General features: G+C 35.7%; 1 protein-coding gene across 1 annotated transcript in view; it reads left to right on the top strand.

The window, feature by feature from the left end:
• Nucleotides 1-18,989, top strand: part of LOC108287688 (collagen alpha-1(I) chain-like) — a gene marked incomplete at its 3' end in the record, with an annotated part of 218,343 nt that extends 199,354 nt beyond the window's left edge. The window contains exon 6 of the mRNA XM_017506236.2: nt 18,919-18,989. Within this exon, the coding sequence (XP_017361725.2) occupies nt 18,919-18,989 (71 nt within the window). The remainder of the gene's footprint in view (nt 1-18,918) is intronic.
• Nucleotides 18,990-21,867: the final 2,878 nt, after the last annotated feature.

Genomic DNA, 21,867 nt, shown 5'->3' with positions numbered 1-21,867 from the left:
ACTCCCAATTATCCACAGTAGATTTCCTGTAACAATATTTTGTTCACTTCCAGGAAAGGCATTTTAAACAAAACACTACACATTTTAACTTTCCCAAGCCTAAGGGCTATGTTAGCCAAATAGTAAACTCACAGAAAATGTGAGTCAGACAAGACAACTTTCTAAAGCCAATGCTTAGCTTAAGCCTCTGAGGATGATTTATAAAGATACCTACCGCAGAGTGTGTGTTTGTCAAATCTTTCTTTTCTCTTTTGCCCAAAACAATGCAGGAAGCTGGTTATAATTGTTCCATACAAATTGACTTCAATACAAAATGCTAGTTGGCATTAGGGGATATTATATAAAATTAAACTCCTCCACATGAGCCAATTTTGAAATGTTTATCTTCATATAAGTGTCAAAATGCATATGATATGCAGTATGGTAACATGATGTTTGGTATAAATATTGACATTTTGATACAGTCTGAAGTCTTACAAAACTGTACACTGGGGTTCTGAACCAGGTGTGATTTTACCTATGTTCCCAGGGGACATTTAATAATATCTGGAGATATTTTTTGTTGTCATACCTACTATGTAGTGGCTAAGTGCTGCTAAATATTCTGCAATGCACAGGAAAGCCCCCCCACTCCCCACAGCAAAGAATGATCCAATTTAAATAAATGTCCAGTAGTGCTGAGGTTGAGAAATGCTGCCTGTACACCAGTTTATAAATGACTTTAGGCTCTTTGCAACCTCCACCTCCCACATTCAAGCGATTTTCCTGCCTCAGCCTCCCAAGTAGCTGGGACTATAGGGGCCGTGCCACCATGCCCAGCTAATTTTTTTGTATTTTTAGTAGAGATAGGGTTTCACCATGTTAGCCAGGATGGTCTTGATCTCCCGACCTCGTGATCTGCTCACCTCAGACTTCCAAAGTGCTGGGATTACAGGGGCTAGGCATCATGCTCAGCCGTCATATTGTGTCCTTTTTGGCTCATGGGAGAATCCTACTTCACTGAAAAATTATTCTTTCTGCATGCTTTTGTTGCTGTTGCAACTTAGATATGCATGTGATATGCGTCTATCAAAAAAAGTGAAAAATCAAAGGGGACTCAAAGATAATATACTGCCAGGGCCAAGAGGATAAATTTTAATCCTTACAAAGCTTCTTTTTATCAAAACATGGTACGCATGACTACTTTTGAATATACTTGTAAGAAGTATAGATTTGCCTGAGTGAGGCCAAAGGGCTTTGCTGTAGTTGTGCTAGATAATTTAAAGGAACTTTCAATTAATCATTACATCAATAATTTAATGTGTTTTCTTTCATCTAAATGTGTCCTGAGGCAGGTAAAAGAAGAGCTACTTATACATTGCAAAAGAAAACTTATTCTCTCCTTGGGCTTAAAGTTGCATATAATATATAGCAATCAAACTTCGGTTGAATTGAAATTTGGTTACAATTTGAGACTTTACAGTTTCCTTGGGCTACCTATTGCATTCTTTTTAATGAAGCATTGAAGGATAGCAGCATTTAAAAAATACTAATTTAGTTTTGTTCTCTGCATGTTTCAAACAACAAAAACATCTTTTGTTCATTATAATATCAGTCTCAAAAATAAGATGTCTCCAAAACACACCAGACTGTCCCCAGTATGATTATGCATTCATCTCCTATTAGCTTATCTACAGCCTTCCAGAATATATTTCCATTTTACTTTTTAATTACAGCTTTATAGTGATAAAAGTTACTTACCATAAAATTTTTCCCTTTGAAATATACAATTAGGTGGCTTTCGGTATATCTGCAGAATTTCATGACTATTATAAAAAATTTTGTAACATTTTTATTGCCCCCAAAAGACACCCTGCACCCATGGGCTGTCAGATTACATTTGCCTATACCCCCCTCCCCCGGAAACCACTTATCTACATTCTGTCTCTATGAAATTGCCTATTCTGGACATTTCATATAAATGGAATCATACAGTATATGGGCTTCTGACTGGATTTTTTCACTTTGCATATTTTCAAGGTTCATCAATATTTTAGCATGAATGGTACTTCATTTCTATTTATGGTTGAATAATGTTCCATTGTATGGATATATACCACAATTTATTTAGCCATTCGTCTGTTGACAGACATGTTTCCATTTTTGCCTGTTATTAATAATGCTCCTGAGAACATTTGTTTATACATTTTTTCCTCTGTGAACATGTATTCACAGCTTTTTGGATATACAACTGCAAGTGGAATTGCTGGGTCACACAGTAACTCGGTGTTTAACGTTCTGAGGCATTGCCAAACTGTTTTCCAAAATTGCAATACCATTTTTATCCCCACCAGCAATATTTGAGGGTTTCAGTTTTTCCACATACTTGTCAACACTTATTATTTTCTGTCTTTTTAACTTTTACCTTGTGGGAGTAGAATGTTATTTTATTTCATCGTATTTACCTAATACTAATGGTGTTGAGCATCTTTTCATGTGTTTATTGGCCATTTTTTTTTATAAATGTCTATTCAAATTCTTTGCCTATTTTTAAATTGAGTTACTTATTTCTTACCGAGTTTAAAGAGTTCTCCATATATACTTGATACCATTTCTTTATCAGATATATGATTTGCAGACATTTTCTCCCATTCTTTGGGGTTTTTAAAAAACTTTTTAGAAGGTATACTTTGTTGTACAAAGGTTTTAATTTTGATAAAGTTCTGTTTATTCTTTTTTTTTTCTTGTGTCTTTTATATTATATTTAAGAAACTACTTCAGAGTGTCAGGTCATGAAGATTTATCCCAATGTTTTATTTTAAGAGTTTTACAGTTTTAGTTCTATTACACTTAAATCTATGATCCATTTTGTTAATTTTTGTCTATGGTATGAGGTAGGGATCTAACCTTATTCTTTTGCATGTGGATATCTAGTTGACTGAACACCATTTGTTTTAAAGACCTCTTTCTTCATGGAATTATCCTGACTGCCAAAAATTAATTAACCATATAAAAGTATGCTACTGTGCTCTCAATTCTGTTCTATTAATCTATACATCTGTTTTTGTGGCAGTATCATATTGTCTTGATTATAGTAACTTTGTAGTGAATTTTGAAATCAGGAAGGGCAAGTCCTCCAACTTTCTTCTTTATCACGATTATTTTGACTTTCTGAGTACCTTGCATTTATATTTTAGAAGTAGCTATCAATTTCTGGAAAATAGCTGAGATTTTGAGAGGTATCATGCTGAATCAGTAGGTCCATTTGGGTAGTATTGCCATCTAAATTGTTCATCTTCTGAGTCATAAACATAAGATGTTTTTCCATTTATTTAGATCTTTTTTTCAACAGTGTTTTTTAGTTTGTTATGTACAAGTCTTATGCTTTTTTTTGGCAAGTTTATTACTAAATATCTTACTCTTTTTGATGAGTTTATACATGGAATTGTCTTAATTTTATTTTTTGTTATTCATTGGTAGTGTTTAGAAAAACAGCTTATATTGATCTTACATTCTGCAGCCTTTTTGGGCTTATTTCTTAACTCTAATAGTTTTCTTGTGGATTTATTAGTATTTTCCCTATATAAGATTATATCTGTAGCAAATAGACATGTTTTTACTTCCTCCTTTTCAATTTGGATGCCTTTTATTTCTTTCCTTTTTTTTTTGGCCTAATCACCCTGGTTAGACCTCCAGAAAAAATGTTGAATAAAAATCGCAAGAACAGAATCCTTGTTTTGTTCATGATCTTGGATGGAAAGGTTTCATTCTTTCACCAATATGTATGATGTTAGCTGTCTTTTTATTTTAGATGACATTTATGAGATTGAAGATTTTCCCATGTATTCCTAGTTTATTCAGTGATTTTATCAAGAAAGGACATTGGAAGTTGTCAAATAATTTTAATGCACCTGTTTAGATGATCATATGTCTTTTGATCTTTATTCTATTCATATGGTATATTACATTTATTAATTTATGTATATTGAACCAACTTTGCATTCCTGGGATGAATTTGACGTTGTCTTGGTATATAATCCTTTTTATATGTTGCTGGGTTCAATTTGTTAGCATTCTGTTGATAATTTTTTTTGTCTCTATACTTAGGGTATTTGTATGTTTTTGTGATGTTTTTGTCTAATTTTGATATACTGGCCTCACAGAATGCATTGGAAAGTGTTCCTCCCTGATCGCTTTTTTGGAAGAGTTTGTAAAGGACTGGTGTCCTTAATTGTGAAAGATTAATTTTTCTTTAAATATTTTGTAAGAATTCACCAGTAAAGCCATCTGGGGGCCTGGTGGTTGTGTGTGTGTGTGTGTGTGTGTGTGTGTGTGTGTGTGTGTGTGTGTGTAAACTTTTTATTATTAATTTAATCCCTGTCCTTATAAGTTTATTAAGATTTTCAATTTCTTCTTGAGTCAGTTTCAGTACTTTATATCTTTCCAGGAATTTATTCATTTGATCTTGGCTACTTTGTTGGCATATAATTGTTCATAGTATATTCTTATAAACCTTTTTATTTCTATAAATTCAATAGTAATATACCCTCTTTCATTCCTGATTTTAGCAAATTGCTCTCTCTCTCTCTCTCTCTCTTTCTTGGTTAGTCTAGGTAATGGTTGGATGGTTGGTTAATTCCCTGTTTTTTTCTTTCTTTTTTTTTTTTTTTTTGAGATGGGGTCTTGCTCTGTCACCCCAGGCTGGAGTGCAATGACACAATCTTGGCTCCCTGCAGCTTCTGCTTTCCAGGTTCAAGCCATTCTTCTGCCTGAGCCTCCTGAGTAGCTGGGACTAAAGGCACCCGCCACAACACCCAGCTAATTTTTGTATTTTTAGTAGAGATGGTGTTCCACCATATTGACCAGGCTGGTCTCAAACTCCTGACCTCGTGATCTGTCCACCTCGGCCTCCTAAAGTGCTGGCATTACAGGCATGAGCCATCACACCCAGCTTATTTTCTTCTTATAAGGACACCAATTCTATGACGAGGCTCTACCCTCATGATTTCACCTACCTCCTAAATACCCTGTCTCCAAATACTATCACATTGGGAATTAAGGCATTCACCTATGAATTTGGAGGGGGAAGGGTTACCCAAACATGAAATTCATAACAAAAGCATTAAGTGCTTATGCCCATATTTTGACTACCCCAGACCTGGGCAAGAGATATGCAAAGGTTTACGTATTTCATTATTTAAAATTATGAAGGAGTAAAATTCCAACAGCAATAGAGTATTTAAAGAAACTACTCTACTAGATATTGCTATCAAGTGGAATATTGTTTTATTATTATTATTATCCTTTAAGTTCTGGGATACATGTGTGGAATGTGCAGGTTTGTTACATAGGTATATATGTGCCATGGTGGTTTACTGCACCCATCAACCCATCATCTACATTAGGTATTTCTCATAATGCTGTCCCTCTCCTTGCACCCCTCACCCCCGAAAGGCTTCAGTGTGTGATATTCTTTTCCCTTTGCTGATGTGTTCTGATTGTTCAGCTCCCATTTATGAGTGAGACCATGCAGTGTTTGGTTTTTCTGTTTGGTTTAACTTTGTTAGTTTGCTGAGAATGATAGTTTCCAGCTTCATGTCCCTGCAGAGGACATGAACTCATTTCTTTTTTATGGCTGCATAGTATACCATGGTGTTTATGTGCCGCATTTTCTTTATCCAGTCTAACATTGATGGACCTTTGGGTTGGTTCCAAGTCTTTGCTATTGTGAGTAGTGCTGTGATAAACATATGGGTGCATATGTCTTTATAGCAGAATAATTTACAATTCTTTGGGTATATACCCAGTAATGGGATTGCTGGGTCAAATGGTATTTCTAGTTGTAGATTATTGAGGAATTGCCACACTGCCTTCCACAATGGTTGTACTAATTTACACTCCTACCAACAGTGTAAAAGTGTTCCTATTTGTTAACATTCTCTCCAGCATCTGTTGTCTCTTGATTTTTTAATGATCACCATTCTAAGTGGTATGAGATGGTATCTCATTGTGGTTTTGATTTGCATTTCTCTAATGACCAGTGATGATGAGCTTTTTTTCATAAATTTGTTGGCCACATAAATGTCTTCTTTTGAGAAGTGCCTGTTCATATCATTTACCTACTTTCTGATGGGGTTGCTTTTTTCTTGTAAATTTGTTTAAGTTCCTTGTAGTTTCTGGATATTGGCCCTTTGTCAGATGGTTACATTGCAAAAATTCTTTCCCATTCTGTAGGTTGCCTGTTCACTCTGATGATAGTTTCTTTTGCTGTGCAGAAGCTTTTTAGTTTGATTAGACCCCATTTATCAATTCTGGCTTTTGTTGCCATTGCTTTTGGTGTTTTAGTCATGAAGTCTTTGCCCATGCCTGTGTCCTGAATGGTATTGCCTAGGTTTTCTTCTCGAGTTTTTATCATTGTAGGTCTTGTGTTTAAATCTTGAATTCACCTTGAGTTAATTTTCGTATAAGGTGTAAGAAAGGAGTCCAGTTTCAGTTCTCTGCATATGGCTAGCCAGTTTTCCCAACACCATTTATTAAATATGGAATCCTTTTCCCATTGCTTGTTTTTGTTAGGTTTGTCAGAGATCAGATGGTTGTAGATGTGTGGTGTTATTTCTGAGGCGTCTGTTCTGTTTCATTGATTTCATGGTTCCAGTACCATGCTGTTTTGGTTACTGCAGCCTTGTAGTAGAGTTTGAAGTCAGATAGTGTGATAACTCCAGCTTTGTTCATTTTGCTTAGGGTTATCTTGGCAACACAGGCTCTTCTTTCATTCCATATGAAATTTAAAGTAGTTCCTTTTAATTCTGTGAAGAAAGTCAATGGTAGCTTGATGGAAGTAGCATTGAATGTATAAATTACCTTGGGCAGTGTGGCCATTTTCATGATATTGATTCTTCCTATCCATGAGCATGGAATGTTTTTGTTTGTGCCCTCTCTTATTTCCTTGAGCAGTGATTTGTAGTTCTCCTTTAAGAGGTCCTTCACATCCATTGTAAGTTGTATTCCTAGATATTTTATTCTCTTTGTAGCAATTGTGAATGGGAGTTCACTCATGATTTGGCTGTTTGTCTCTTATTTATGTATAGGAATGCTTGTGATTTTTGCACATTGATTTTGTATCCTGAGACTTGGCTGAAGTTACTTATCAATGTAAGGAGTTTTTGGGCTGAGACAGTGGGGTTTTCTAGACATATAATCATGTCATCTGCAAACAGAAATTTGACTTCCTCTCTTTCTATTTGAATACCCTTTATTTGTTTCTCTTGCCCGATAGCCCTGGCCAGAACTTCCAGTACTGTATTAAATAGGAGTGGTGAGAGACGGCATTCTTATCTTGTGCCAGTTTTGAAAGGGAATGCTTTCAGCTTTCACCCATTCAGCATGATATTGGCTGTGGGTTTGTCATAAACAGCTCTTATTATTTTGAGATACATTGCATCAATACTTAGTTTATTGTGTGTTTTTAGCATGAAAGGGTGTTGAATTTTATCAGAGGCCTTTTCTGCATCTATTGAGATAGTCATGTGGTTTTTGTCATTGGTTCTGTTTATCTGATGGATTAATTTTATTGATTTGCATTTGTTGAACCAGCCTTGCATCCCAGGGATGAAGCCAACTTGACTGTGGTGGATAAGCTTTTTAATGTGCTGTTGGATTTGGTTTGCCAGTATTTTATTGAGGATTTTCGCATCGATGTTCATCAGGGATATTGGCTTGAAATTTTGTTTTTTTGTGTATCTCTGCCAGGTTTTCGTAGCAGAATGATGCTTGCCTCATAAAATGAGTTAGGGAGGAGTCCCTCTTTTTCTGTTGTTTGGAATAGTTTCAGAAGGAATGGTACCAGCTCCTCCTTCTACCTCTAGTGAAATTCAGCTGTGAATCTATCTGGTCCTAGGCATTTTTTGGTTGGTAGGCTATTAATTACTGCCTCAATTTCAGAACTTGTTATTGGTCTATTCAGGGATTTGACTTCTTCCTGGTTTAGTCTTGGGAGGGTGTATGTGTTCAGGAATTTATCCATTTCTTCTAGACTTTCTAGTTTATTTGTGCACAGCTGTTCATAGTATTCTCTGATGGTAGTTTGTATTTCTGTGAGATCAGTGGTGATCTCCCCTTTATCATTTTTTGTTGTGTGTACTTAATTCTTCTCTCTTTTCTTTGTTAGTCTGGCTAGTGGTCTATTTTGTTAATCTTTTCAAAAAACCAGCTCCTGGGTTCATTGATTTTTTTCAAGGGCTTTTCATTTCTCTATGTCCTTCAGTTCTGCTCTGATCTTAGTTGTTTTCCTGTCTTCTGCTAGCTTTTGAATTTGTTTGCTCTTGCTTTTCTAGTTCTTTTAATTATGATGTTAGGGTGTCGATTTTAGATCTTTCCCGCTTTCTCCTGTGGTCATTTATTGCCATAAATTTCCCTCTAACACTGCTTAACTGTGTCCCAGAAACTCAGGTTCATTGTGTTTTTGTTCTCATTGGTTTCAAAGAACTTACTTATTTTTGCCTTAATTTCATTATTTACTCAGTAGTCATTCAGGAGCAGGTTGTTCAGTTTCCATGTAGTTGTGCAGTTTTGAGTGAGTTTCTTAATTCTGAGTTCTAATTTGATTGCACTGTGGTCTGAGAGACTATTGTTATGATTTCCATTCTTTTGCATTTGCTGAGGAGTGTTTTACTTCCAGTTATGTAGTCGATTTTAGAATAAGTTCTATGTGGTGCTGAGAAGAATGTATATTCTGTTGATTTGGGGTGGAGAGTTCTGTAGATGTCTAACAGGTCTGCTTGGTCCAGAGCTGAGTTGAAGTCCTGAATATCCTTCTTAATTTTCTATCTTGTTGATCTGTCTAATATTGACAGTGGGTTGTTAAAGTCTCCCACTATTACTGTGTGGGAGTCTAGGTCTGTAAGAACTTGTTTTATGAATCTGGGTGCTCCTGTATTGGGTGTATATATTTAGGATCATTAGCTCTTCTTGTTGCATTGATCCCTTTACCATTATGTAACACCCTTCTTTGTCTCTTTTGATCTTTGTTGGTTTAAATTCTGTTTTATCAGAGAGTAGGATTGCAACCCCTGCTTTTTTTCTTGCTTTCCATTGGCTTGGTAAATCTTCCTCCATCTTTTTATTTTGAGCCTTGTGTGTCGTTGCCCATGAGATGAGTCTCCTGAATACACCTCACCAATGGATTAGCCTTTAAAAATCTTGTATGAAAAGTGTTTAATGATATGGTAACTATTTATGATAAATATTGAATATAAGCAAATGGAACCCAGCTGTTTAGGGAAGTGATTTTCTAAACTACTTTTTATTAATGAATTATAAAAACTACAAGGATATATGATTTACTAAAATATGAATAGTGATTATCTCTCCTTGGTATGAATATGAGTAATTTTATTTTCTCATTACTACTTTTCTATATTTAAAATTTTTTATAATACAAATTATCTTTATAATAGAAAAAAATTTTAAACATTGTATGCTGTAGTAGAGGCTTGCTTTACAACTTATTTCCTCCAAAGCAACACTTGTATGTACTTTGGCAGGATTTCTTTGCAAGAATACACCATTATTGTCCTAATTTGTTATGATTAATTAACTATGTTAGAAATCCTATTCTTTATTGGAGTTTTCATTGACTTTTTCACAGGCAAAAATATTTTAGAGTTTACAATCTTCCCTTTTAAGATCAAAAATAGCTTTTGATCTTAAATCCTATAGAATGTGCTTCTTTAATTCCCTTTCAGCTTTGTGCTGTATTCTGAAATAACCAATCAGACATTGTCATCATAATTTCTTATATTTTCCACAATATTTTCACAGAGTTGATCTCATTTGATTTTCATTACAGCCCTGAAAATAAATAGCACAACGTTTCTAGTCCTATCTCAGAAAATAAACACTCATGTAAGATCGACATAAGTCATTGAGCTTCAGTGCAAACTCACATGTTCTGGCTCCAGATCTGCTGTTTGAACCTTAAAATTATCCAGTCCATTCAGTTTATAGATTAAGAAAATAAGACACACAGAAGTTAAGTGACACAGTATAAATCATGGAGGTAATGAATGCCAGTCCTAGAGCAAACCCCCACCTCTTCTGTTGTGGAAGCTAGTACTCTTTTTTTGGGTCCACTGAAAGGTGGTACCTAAATACTTTGCATGCATGTTTCAATAAATATATAGACTCCTTAATTCATATCCAGCAGAAATCATTATTTAATAGGTTTTCTTTGGAGTTGACCTGCCATTTTTCTAATTTGTTCTTGCCTTACCTAAGAATGTCTCTGAGACAGATGACCATAGACTTACCTAATTTAAAAGGTGTTTAAAACAGCAGAGCCTCTCAAATAATTTTAATGATTTTAAGAGGTGGTATGGAAAGAATTTTTATTTTAATGTTTTAGAAGGCATTTCCAGAATACAGTTGGTTTGAGGATACTCTGGAAGATGTTAAATGATGAAACGTGTTGTGATAATAAAGCAAATACATCAATTTATTTTTACTTTTCTTGCTGTTAACTGATTTTCAAGATTAATCTTATAACAATGTTTATCTTGACTATTATCATCTAATCATCTTCTTCATAGTGTTTCTTATTCAGTGACTTGCTGGTTACTTCTTAAAGCATTTAACATTCTGTATCAAGTATAACATATATTAATCATTCACTCATTTCGCAAACATTTACTGTATGGATGCTTTATATCAATCATCAAGTGAAATATTTAAAAAGAAATAGGCCTAAATCCCTGTGCCTGGGGTACACATAACATAATATAGAAGATGTAATTTAAAAAGAATATTCGTTGAGTTTACATCATATGCCAACAGGGCCAAGGTAAGAAATGTGAGCACCTAAAGCAGGCTGATAATTAGCACCCCATCAGATTCATAATCCTTAATGGTTTGTTGAATACTTATTAGTGGAAGTAGAGAGAACATCATCTTTTTATTAAGAAAAATTGTGTATCCTTTTTGCTGTTGTTCATAATCAAGGATCTATTAGTTGTGAACCAGGAAAATTCCTGATAAAACCCAAATAAAGCCACTTTAAATTTAAACAATAAGAAGTCACTCACTTTTGGTAGACAGCACTCCTGCATTCAGTTTTAGAAATGTAGGTGACTTCACATGCTCATGCCAGATCACTGTTTGCTGGGCTGCTCTTAGGATTTTACCTGTTACTGACGTAGGTGAAGGCTGCTGAAGAGTTTTTTTAATCTGCATTTCTCATTTGGCTTAACTCACAAAGTTATTTTCTCCTGAAATAAACTACATATTTCTGGAAATTAAAGTTAATCCTAAATGTGAGTTGGGAACTTTTGACACATTTGACACCTTAGTGGTGCTCCTTCTTCAGACATAAATCAGTCCAGTCGACTTCCCCTTACTTTAAAACTTTATGATAATCCTGAGAAATATGTAACTTGTTCTTCCTTTTACTAGACGAGCCATTCTTCTGCAACTGGACAAAATAAAATGTGGTTTAATCTGCTTGTGGATAGCTTCCCTCCCCAGATTCACTTTGTTGACAATTTACAAAGGATACAACTCTGCCAATGATAAATGTCTTCTTCTCTTTGGTATTACATATCCTGCAACTACCAGGTGTTTTTTGCCAAATTACTCTTTATTTCAATGGAAAATCATTTAGTGATGTTATTAAAAACACTTTAAGTAAAAGTCAGAGTTCACGCTACATGTGGCTGAATACATACAATACCATGGATGAACAAATACTGTCAGATGAACATAAACCCTCCATCTCCATTTCAGGAGATTGCTGAATCACCTTGAAAGAAAGTTAAGTTACCGTTAACCACTCATTGATTTGCCGTACTTAAAGGATTTCATCTGCATGTTCCTTCTCTTGCTAATAAAAGGTATGCTTTGATCAGAAATCAAAGTTAAACCATCTATTTGGTAACCTTTAAGGACGCCAAGACTTTGTGATTACTGGATAATGAACATTAATACTGAAATTTGTTGTTTTCAAGGAAATAAAATATTTATGCATTTGACAACAAAATATTCTGTGGCTTAGGAATAAAAGATATAATTATAAAAAAAATTAGGACAGTAAAACTTTGAAAAGCTAAAGCATTGTGAAAACATACGCAATCCTTTGCTTATTTTGCAATGGCTTTGCCATATTTGAAGTTGAGAATTTAACTTAAAAATAATTACTCCTTGAAGTTATTCATTTCTCTTTTTTATGGGTTTTAAAGCATTTTTTTCTTATTTTGATAAACATCAGTGTATCTCCCCAAATTGGAATGCACTGTAATTTTTATGCCTTTAATCTCACCATTTTGAGAGGGCAGGGTAGGAGGATTGCTTGAACCCAGGAGTTCAAGATTAACCTGGGCAACATAGTGAGACCTTGTCAAAAAAGAGAAAGAGAAAGAGAGAAAGGAAGAATGAAAGAGAGAGAGAAAAGAAAGTACTGTAATTTGCTGATATAAAGGGGGTAAGAATTTTAATGGGTGAATTGATTCCTTTGAGGATCAAATTTACCAAACTCAGATCAACTCTTTTTCCCCCATATTCCACATATTTAGTTACCTTTCCTGGTGGGTGGCTTGGCACATACATACTGAATTACACTAGACTAACTTCAGATTGCTGATTAACAGATGCTCTTCCAGCTGTAAAATGGACAAGTCACTAACATACCAGACCTCATTGACAAAGCAGTAGAAAATGGCAGAAAAAGCAACCAACCCCTGGAGGCAAAGTATATTGTCATAGGTTTAGAAATGAACCAGGTGGTATGATTCTTTATGTTAATCTATGAGCAAATTGATTCATGTAATCAACAAATAATAATACACTTGGGAATTTAGGCATTATAGCAACTATATTAAAATACTTCTGTATTCCTTCTTTTTAAACTGGTGACAATACATGTAAGCAAATTGCGGAGTGAAAAATATAAATCAAATATAAATATAAGTTAAAAATATAAATAGCTCTGCTTCCTCATTTGTTCAAATCATTATGATAGATTCCATATGGGGGATAATTTCTTTTTAATTACTGATTCCTACTATTCCAGAAACTTGAAATCTGTTCAGGTTGAGAGACTGTAAATATCTTGAGTGAATATTAATATCTTTAAGTAATAGTTATTATTTCAAGTTATCCCTGTCCTCAGGTAGGGAGTCTCTTGCCTAGAGTGCTTAAAGTTGTCCTAAGTCATGTGGCTCATAAGTGGCTCCTGACTGTGTTCTGTCACTGGTCTCCTCCTTGCGGAGACTGTACCTCAGCACTGCACTGCAGTGCAAGGCACACTTATTTCTCAAATGCTTTGGGCATACAACTACTCTGTTGTTTAGTTGAGATGAAAATATCACATGCTCTTTTTAAATCATATCAACAAAGGCTTCTTCAAGCACTGAATATGGTAATCATAATGAACTTTTTTCGTTTTGGAGAATCCATAGAGCTTTTCAAATGATAGGTTATAACAGCCCAAAGGGATTTTAAAATTACTTAGTTAATAGGGGCTCTTGCTGGCAAGTTTGCTTTAGAGATCTGTGCATCTCCCAAGAAGAAGATAAGTACTCATTAGATGCATGTTTTAAGAAATTTTGTCTACTTCCAAAACAATGAACAATGAGGATATTTTCTAAACTCTTATGAAAAATTATTGCTAATTATGTAAAATTAAGTGCAAATAGTACCAACATAGTTAATAACACCGTCAGTGTAATGGACCTTTGCCCTGAGAGAGAGCTGTAAGTTACATAAAATAACAATTCTGGAAATGAATCAGGCCTGTCACCATATACCATAGCTCTGTATTCTTATTTAAAACTAGGCTGTGCGTTACAAATTGGAGGACCTGGTGGAATCTAAAAAAGGTGGCCTTATAGAGGTAGAGAGTAGAATGGTCATTATAAGGGGCTGCATGGTTTGGGGAGGCAGTTGGGAGATGTTGGTCCAAGGATATAAAATTTCAGTTAGACAGGAGGGATAAGTTCAAGAGATCTATTGCCAATGTGGTATCTATGGTTAAAAATATATTATATTCTTGAAAATGCTGAGAGTGGATATGGGTCTCACCACAAAAAATGATCACTATATGAGGTAATACATATGTTAACTAGCTAGATTTAATACACAGCTTAACATACAATTTTATCTGGCAATGTAATTTTAAAATTGGAGGACCTGACCTCTAGAGACTTAATTCTGAGTTACTGTACTTTAAGCAATTTTTGAATATATAATATATACTTATATAATAGAACATTTATGTATTTCCATAGAAGAGAAGATTTGAAATAAATTCTGTGATTCTGTGGGTAAACCACTATGAATTATTTGACAGCTCAAAATATGTTCAAATAGTCTTGCCATATTGAAATTAGTCACACCCTGAGGAGTGCAGTGCAGATGGTTCATGGGATAAAGCAAGGGAGACTGTGTTCTTGCTGGTCCCTTGGGCTTTTGCTCTTTCTTCTCCCCAAGATAAGATGCCAATATGCAGACTTTTAAAACTACTAACCATGCATCTTCTACAGGGTGGGATAGTTTTAGATTAAAATATTATCTCAGAGTTCTAAGGGTTTGGAAAGAAAGTGATGCAAATGATGCTTATCTGTCAGCACTCATGTGTGTATTGGGAATCCACGTACGTTCCAGGGTTTGGGAAGCAGTGTGGCTGAGAATGTCTTCCAGTAATCCTATGTCTGTAACATTCAGGAAAATGCACTGGGTCATGGGGGCTGTTGGAAGAAGTGTGACAAAGAGTCGAAAGGAGACTGTAATAAGCTGATAGAAGTTGAGGGTCTCCATCAATGGTAGACTGGATAAAGAAAATGTGGTACATATATACCGTGAAATACTATGCAGCCATAAAAAAGAATGAGATCAGATCCTTTTTGGGGATATGGATGAAGCTGGAGGCCATTATCCTTAGCAAACTAACACAGGAACAGAAAACCAAATGCCACATGTTCTAACTTACAAGTGGGAGCTAAATGATGAGAACACATGGACACATAGGAACAACACATACTGGGGCCTATCGGAGGGTGGAAGAGATGGGAGGAGGGGGAGGATCAGGAAAAATAACTAATGGGTACTAGGCTTAATACTTGGGTGATAAAATAATCTGTACAACAAACCCCCATGACACAAGTTTACCTGTGTAACAAACTTGTACATGTACCCCTGAACTTAAATGTCTAAATTAGTTTTTAAAAAAAGATTAATTGAAACCTATAAAATGGAAGAAAGTTTAAAATTAGACAAACACTACATACTAGATGAAGATATGCTAATAAGCTTTTAATGTACCTTGTCTTAGATTTTATATTAAATAATAAATGGTTGAAAGGAAGTCGAGGGGCTCATAGAACACTATAGTGGGATAAGGGTCAAGAGAGATAAATGGTGTTTTCAAAGACAAATTACAAGGAATTGCTGGCCAAGAGGCCAGAGTTCCAACAGAAGTAAAGAGAAGTTTGTCCAGAAGGAGGTTGACTAAAATGGCTTTAGCCTGAAGAGTTGGAGTAGAGAGCACAAGTCAGAGAAGACATGACTTTAAAGATCAGGCCCTGGGTCGAGCATGGTGGCTCATGCCTGTAATCCCAGCACTTTGGGAGGCCAAGGCAGGTAGATCATGAGGTCAAGAGATCGAGACCATCCTGGCCAATATGGTGAAACTCCGTCTCTACTAAAAATACAAAAATTAGTTGAGCGTGGTGGTGCATGCCTGTAGTCCCAGCTACTCAGGAGCCTGAGGCAGGAGAATTGCTTGAATCTGGGAGATGGAGGTTGCAGTGAGCCAAGTTCGTACCGCTGGACTCCATCCTGGCAACAGAGCAAGACTCTGTCTCAAAGAAAAAAAGAAAAAAGATCAGGCCCTGAAAGCAGGCTCTTCCTCTGAAAAGTGATTGAAAGCTACCATCATATATTTGAACCAGGTTAATGAAATATTGCTATAATGTTTAAAAGCAAGGACTCTATACTCAGACTGCCTGGGTTCGAATCCTGGCTTTAACACCAATTGTGTGACATTTGTAAATCATGCAATAGCTCTCTGTCCCAGTAAAAATGGATAATAGTATCTACCTTGTAGGGCCATTGGCAGGATTCATTGAGTTAATTATTGTAAAGCCCTACAGCAGTGCCTAGCAGGGGGTAAATTACAATTCATAATAGGCGTTAGAATAACAATAAGTATATGTACCAGCCACATTATTATTATTGCTACTTCTACTTTTCCCAAGCATGGGACTTCAGATAATGGCATTGAGCACATAGTGTGCTGTGCTTCTCAAGCCAGCTTTTAATTGCTGAGCCCTTTCTTTAAACAAAATTAAATAATTAGAACATATAAAGCCTAGATGGTCTGGTGGAATTGATTGGTGCCTGGAACACCTGCTGTCCCCCCTTCTCTTGACTCTCATGAAGACCCCTAGGGCATTACTGTGGAGCACGTTTGGAAAACTGCCTGTGCCAGGGAAAGAATCCAAGGCCTCAAATCAAAGACCTGGAATCAGGTCTTATCTACCATTAATGGGCGGCGTAACCTTCGGTAGGTTAATAACCTCCCTGCCCTGGCATTCCTGATCCATATGTTGTAAGAATTAGACCTGTTTAGTGGCTTTCAAACTCTGCTCCCTTAAAGCCTAAGAGTTCCAGAGAAGTACACAGCAAGATTTGGGAAATAGGTAGTACAGAGCCCCAGAAATTCAAGAACTAGGGCTCCTCTGTTTTATTCATTGGAATTCTGTATTAATTTGCAGAATGAGTACCACTGCTAAAGACATTTTGACCAGATGATCTTAAAGTTTCCTTCAGGTTCAATTACTCTGTCATTATTCTTTAGAAATTTATGAGGTTTACTTATTGAGCCAAAGTAGCAGAAGTAAGAATATTAATGAAGTCATCAAATAATGAATCTGAGGAAACTGAGTAATGGGGAAAACAGTGTGGACTATTCACAAGGTACTGTGAAGTGAGATACATTGGTATATATGATATTTAGAGAAAAGGTGAAACCTCTGATACCTGAATCTTATTTTGACAATTTGGCTCATTGTGCTCATAGGAGCATAAGCTGGCACAATGACAACTAGGCTATGAACCAAGAACAAATATTATGATAGAAGTATTACATACTTACAGTCAGAAGACAACTAAAATGAACAATTATTTAAACACTGTTTGCCATAGGACTTTTCTTGGTGGTTAGTGATTTCAGAAAATATGTCCCTTCCGAAACAAATGTCACATTGGTGATCACTGTGTTGCTATTAGAAGTGTATGTGAACTCAGACACTATTGGCTTGATTGGTTTGAACAACGTATTTAAGTAAAAAAGTTACGGTGTTCCCTTTGGTCATAAAATCTGTACTGATTAGTGAGCTTCTAGACCACGTTTATGGCTTGGATTGGCCCTATGTTTAGTCCTCCTCATTTTCAGCTTTCTGAAAGCAAAGGAAAACCATAAACATATTTGAATATATAAAAAGAGTGGTAGCATCTGTTTATGTGTAATTTCGATAATGATTAATATGCAACAATAAGGGCTAACGCCCTTACAGGCTTCACATATGGTGTGAGTTGAAGGCCACCCAGTGATTTTTCTCTCCAGTTATATCTCCCTTCCACCATTCAAAACTCTCACTGTTGAGCGTGTGTGTGTGTGTGTGAAGGCATAGTACTTTCACTGCTGAAATATGTTACCTTGAAGTGATATCACCCATGAACTCTTCAACATGGATTCATTTATCAGATTACTTTCACAAAGTTGGGTTCTGGGGTACTGACTGACACTAGAGGGTACTTACAGTTCAATCAGGACAGAATTCAGAAAGGTCTGTCTGCAGCAGGGAGGGGGAAGCTACATCCACACATGGGCCACAGCAAGGAATGCTGGGAGACAGGAAGCCCTACTGGGTCCAGCAAACAACAAGATGTTGGCCGAAGGAAGGGGTCACTTATCAAGGGGAAATGCATAGGCTAAACTTTGCCCTGTTGTGAGCTGATATAGTGCCTTGTACATAATCCATCTTCAGCAGATGATAGTTCAATCAAATTATTTTTACCCTAGGATGGTTTTGGCTAAAACTAAAGTTAAGATTTCATGCTAATTTTTTTGTTATTTAAAAAAATTTTTGTGTGGCTTATTTTCTAAAATCAAACTTCTTAAACAGACATGATTTTGTTTTAAATTTGTTTAAATAATACATTTCGTGCCAGAAAGATTCTTTTTAAAGGAAACCCCTTCATATATAAAGCATAATTACTCCTTTAATAAGACATTTTTTTGTTATAGCCATTGAATAACACATCTGCTACAAAGATGTTATTTTTTTCATCAATCCATGTGCACAGCTCTGATTAGGAGAGGTAAAAGATACACATCTCCTTCAAATAGTGAATCTCCTTCAAATGGTTTTATTTTGTTATGACAGATTTTGTTATGAAAGCTTTGAATAGCCCTCTTTTTATGAAAATACTTTTTTAAAATGTAATTCTCTGTTTCAGCTCTTTATATGTTATGGTGACTATTGATTTCAGAAAAAAGTACCTTAAGAGCATCTTTCTCCAGTACTAATATCAATATTGCTCCACAAAACATTTATATCATGGTCTCCTGAAGAAGAAATTTTAATAAGCTACCTCTCTGTACTTTTTATTCTGTAGGCTTTATTCACATCTGCTGTTTTCAGAACAAGCTCACAACTGTTCCAATGTCTTTATATAGTAAAATCTGAAGACAGTTCTCAACCCAGGTGTCTTGGTTTAAGCCTTCACTCCACTGTTCATTTATATCACTGTTCTGATATACTCCTCAAAAATATTATATCCACACAATAAAGTTTAAGAATAAGCTTTTAAAAAAGTTTTAAAAATATATTTTCACCAAACGTATTACAGGTATAAGATTTGAATTAACCCTTTTCTATTTGTTTCCAGGGCTACAGCAACACACCGGGGCCAGGTTATTTTCAAAGATGCTTTAGCCCAGCAGTTGTGTGAACAAGGAGGTAAGAGTCATATTTGATTTATTTGTGTTATGTCTAAACTATTCATGGTAGGTCCTATGGTCTCTGTACTACGTAAGCATTTCATTATAATTACTTAATCATAATGCTTTAAAAATTTAAGTATTGACCACTTCATATCACTAATAATTATTTAGTTATTACTGATAAAAATCTATAGAATTCTGAAGATACTGTGAGCAAAAGAAAATTTATTTTCATAATTTTTTCTAATGAATTACCTTTAGTTATTCTAAAAGTACAAATCTTAGTAGTAATTTTTAAATTCTACAAAATATGTCTGCTTAATTTACCACTTAAATGTCTTATCAGCTTTCTTGAAAATGTTTCTGATTATTGCTTTTAACATTTCATCATGTTATACACAATTATGTGTACAGTATCTATGGGCCTGTTTCAACTGTGTGCACTATTAATTTTGGACTTGTGTGGCTAGACACTGGATCAATTTAAGTTAAATTTTACATAATATCAGATATGTATGACCAGGGTGCACGCATATGCACACCCAAACACATGCACCACATTGAAAAAGTTAAAACCAGGACCTGTGCTCCAATGCACATTTGTTTCTCCTATCCCTTGAGTTTCTGCCCTACTTTGTGTTTTCATTATCGCATTCACCACTTCATAGAAAATTCTTCTCTGGAAAGGGCTGGATATTGCCCTAGAGAGACTGAGCTTCTCAAGTATGGGGACTATGCCTTAAGGGGCTTTGGTTCCCCAGACGCTGACATAGAGCTTGGCGTGTAAGTCATTCTAAAAATGTTGATGGATTGAATACAAGTTTGTCTCAGCTGTACATATATTCCTTGATTTCACCATCTTGATAATGAAAACATTTTATGTCAGTCTTTGTAAATGTCATGCCATTTTCATTGTTTACTGTAAGTATAGTATTAATTTGTGTTTGAAATTACATTGGGGGAATTAATTAACTTTTAGAATTATATTATTGTATTTAAAGGAAATTTCTATTAACTATCTCTCTGCTAAAGAATATCTGATGGGCTTTGGAGAGAAAAATTATTGGTTTTTGAAATTCCTAAGAAAATACCATTTATTATTAGTTATATACATCACAATATGACTTTAACTAAATGATGTGATGCTTAATGATTGCTAGTGGCAAAATCCTAATTATACACATAGTTCTTGAATTATAAAACTTCATTCTAATTATAGTTTCAAACATATTATCAGTATTCCTAGGTTTAACAATCTGGCTTCAGTTTGCCTCTCTTACCTGCAACTTTTGAGAATACAAATATTAAAATGTGTCTTTGTAGGTAGGCTCAAGAATTCGCTCATTATGCAAATCTTCTTGTAGGCTATGAAATCACTCACATTATTGAAAATATAGAATACCACATAGCAGTGAACATTAATATCCTGGAAATTTTGTAGTGCCAGAAAAAGATGTATCTAATTTTATTAACATTTACCATTGTCTAAAAACTGATTTAAGTCTTAAATTTTTTAGCCTTTTCTATTGTAAATGAATTATTGGGATTGGGTTCACTTAAAATGAAAAACCAGTGGGAAAAATTCTCAACCAGTGAGGAAAAAAAAAATGCCTTCTATAGTAGTATTACACATGAGCATGATTTACACGATGGTAGATGTGGATGTTATTAAAAATGTTGTACAACCCAGGACCAGAATAAAAACACTGAGCTTTTCAATAGCGTCTAGCTCATCAAAATCATATCAATCCATCCAAGATAAAGTGAAAAATAATGCTAACAAGAGTGATGACTTTCTACTATCAGGGAATAATAAGGAAAATAATTAGTGCTATAAACTATATATTTATTCTGGCCTTATCTACTTTTAATTAAAACATTAATTATCTCCTCAAATAAAATAACCTAATTTTATCATGTAATCATTTTTTATATATTGAATGAGGAATATCTAATATATTTATTAGAGGAAAAACAATTGCAGTCACTATATACCACAGCACAGTGCCTTTCCATTTTAACATGCTCAGTATGTTTGTTGATTTTAATTAAACAATTCAAGCAAAGCAAAGTTTTTTGTATTGCTTGCTAAACATACTGAAAAAGTAAAAGGATTAGAAAATGTACTCGTAATGTCTTAGAGAGTCTGTAATCTTAATCCCTTTTCTTATTGTGCGACCCCTGGTTGTGGGACCCCAACCCACGGAGGCAGGCCCCCAGTAGACATGAGGCAGGACGCGTGGTGGCCGGTACCGACTTTATTGGGATCTCCGGGCGACTCAGGCGGACGGGGATGAATCGCACGCGCTTTCTTTGTTCGGTTGACTTTATAGGGACAGAGGGCCTGGGGCGGTAGGAGAGCTGACCTGGCAGGTAGTAATTGGCTAGGTTGATTGCTGGGCAGGAAGCCTGCCGGGCGGGAGCTTGTGGGACGGGAGGTTACAGGAGAGCTGGTGGGGCGGATGGTGATTGGTTCAGTGGGCCGCTGGGCGGGAAGGTTGCTGGTCTTGGGCCGGGCCAGGATAGAGTGAGATAAGGGACCCTCCCTGTGGGGGAGGAAGGGCCTTCCTTTTCGGGAATTAGGCCCTTTCCACATGGCTGGGGAACGGGGCCAAAAGTCCTCTACCAGACATTCCCAACTCCTTAAAGAGGAAAAAGGGGCAGCGGCTGTCCTTCTGGCTACTTCCTGCTGACTTTGGGGCGGCGAAGGGGTGAGGGTAGGAGTTTAGGCTGTCTGGAGAGGGGTATAACAGTATTCTGGCCGATGGAGATTAGGCATTAGTTGGAGCATCATTTGATGGATGGTGACTTTAGTAAGCTCCTGGAATTGCTTTTGAAGAAACTGGAAGAGACAGGGTAAGAAAAACAGGATTAGGCAGAGGCCGAGAACGGGT

The sequence above is a fragment of the Cebus imitator genome, unplaced genomic scaffold, assembly GCF_001604975.1.
Source record: "Cebus imitator isolate Cc_AM_T3 unplaced genomic scaffold, Cebus_imitator-1.0 Scaffold352, whole genome shotgun sequence".
NCBI classification, from domain to species: domain Eukaryota; kingdom Metazoa; phylum Chordata; class Mammalia; order Primates; family Cebidae; genus Cebus; species Cebus imitator.
Note: the sequence above shows the minus strand (reverse complement) of the source record. Positions and strands in the feature narration are given on the sequence as shown.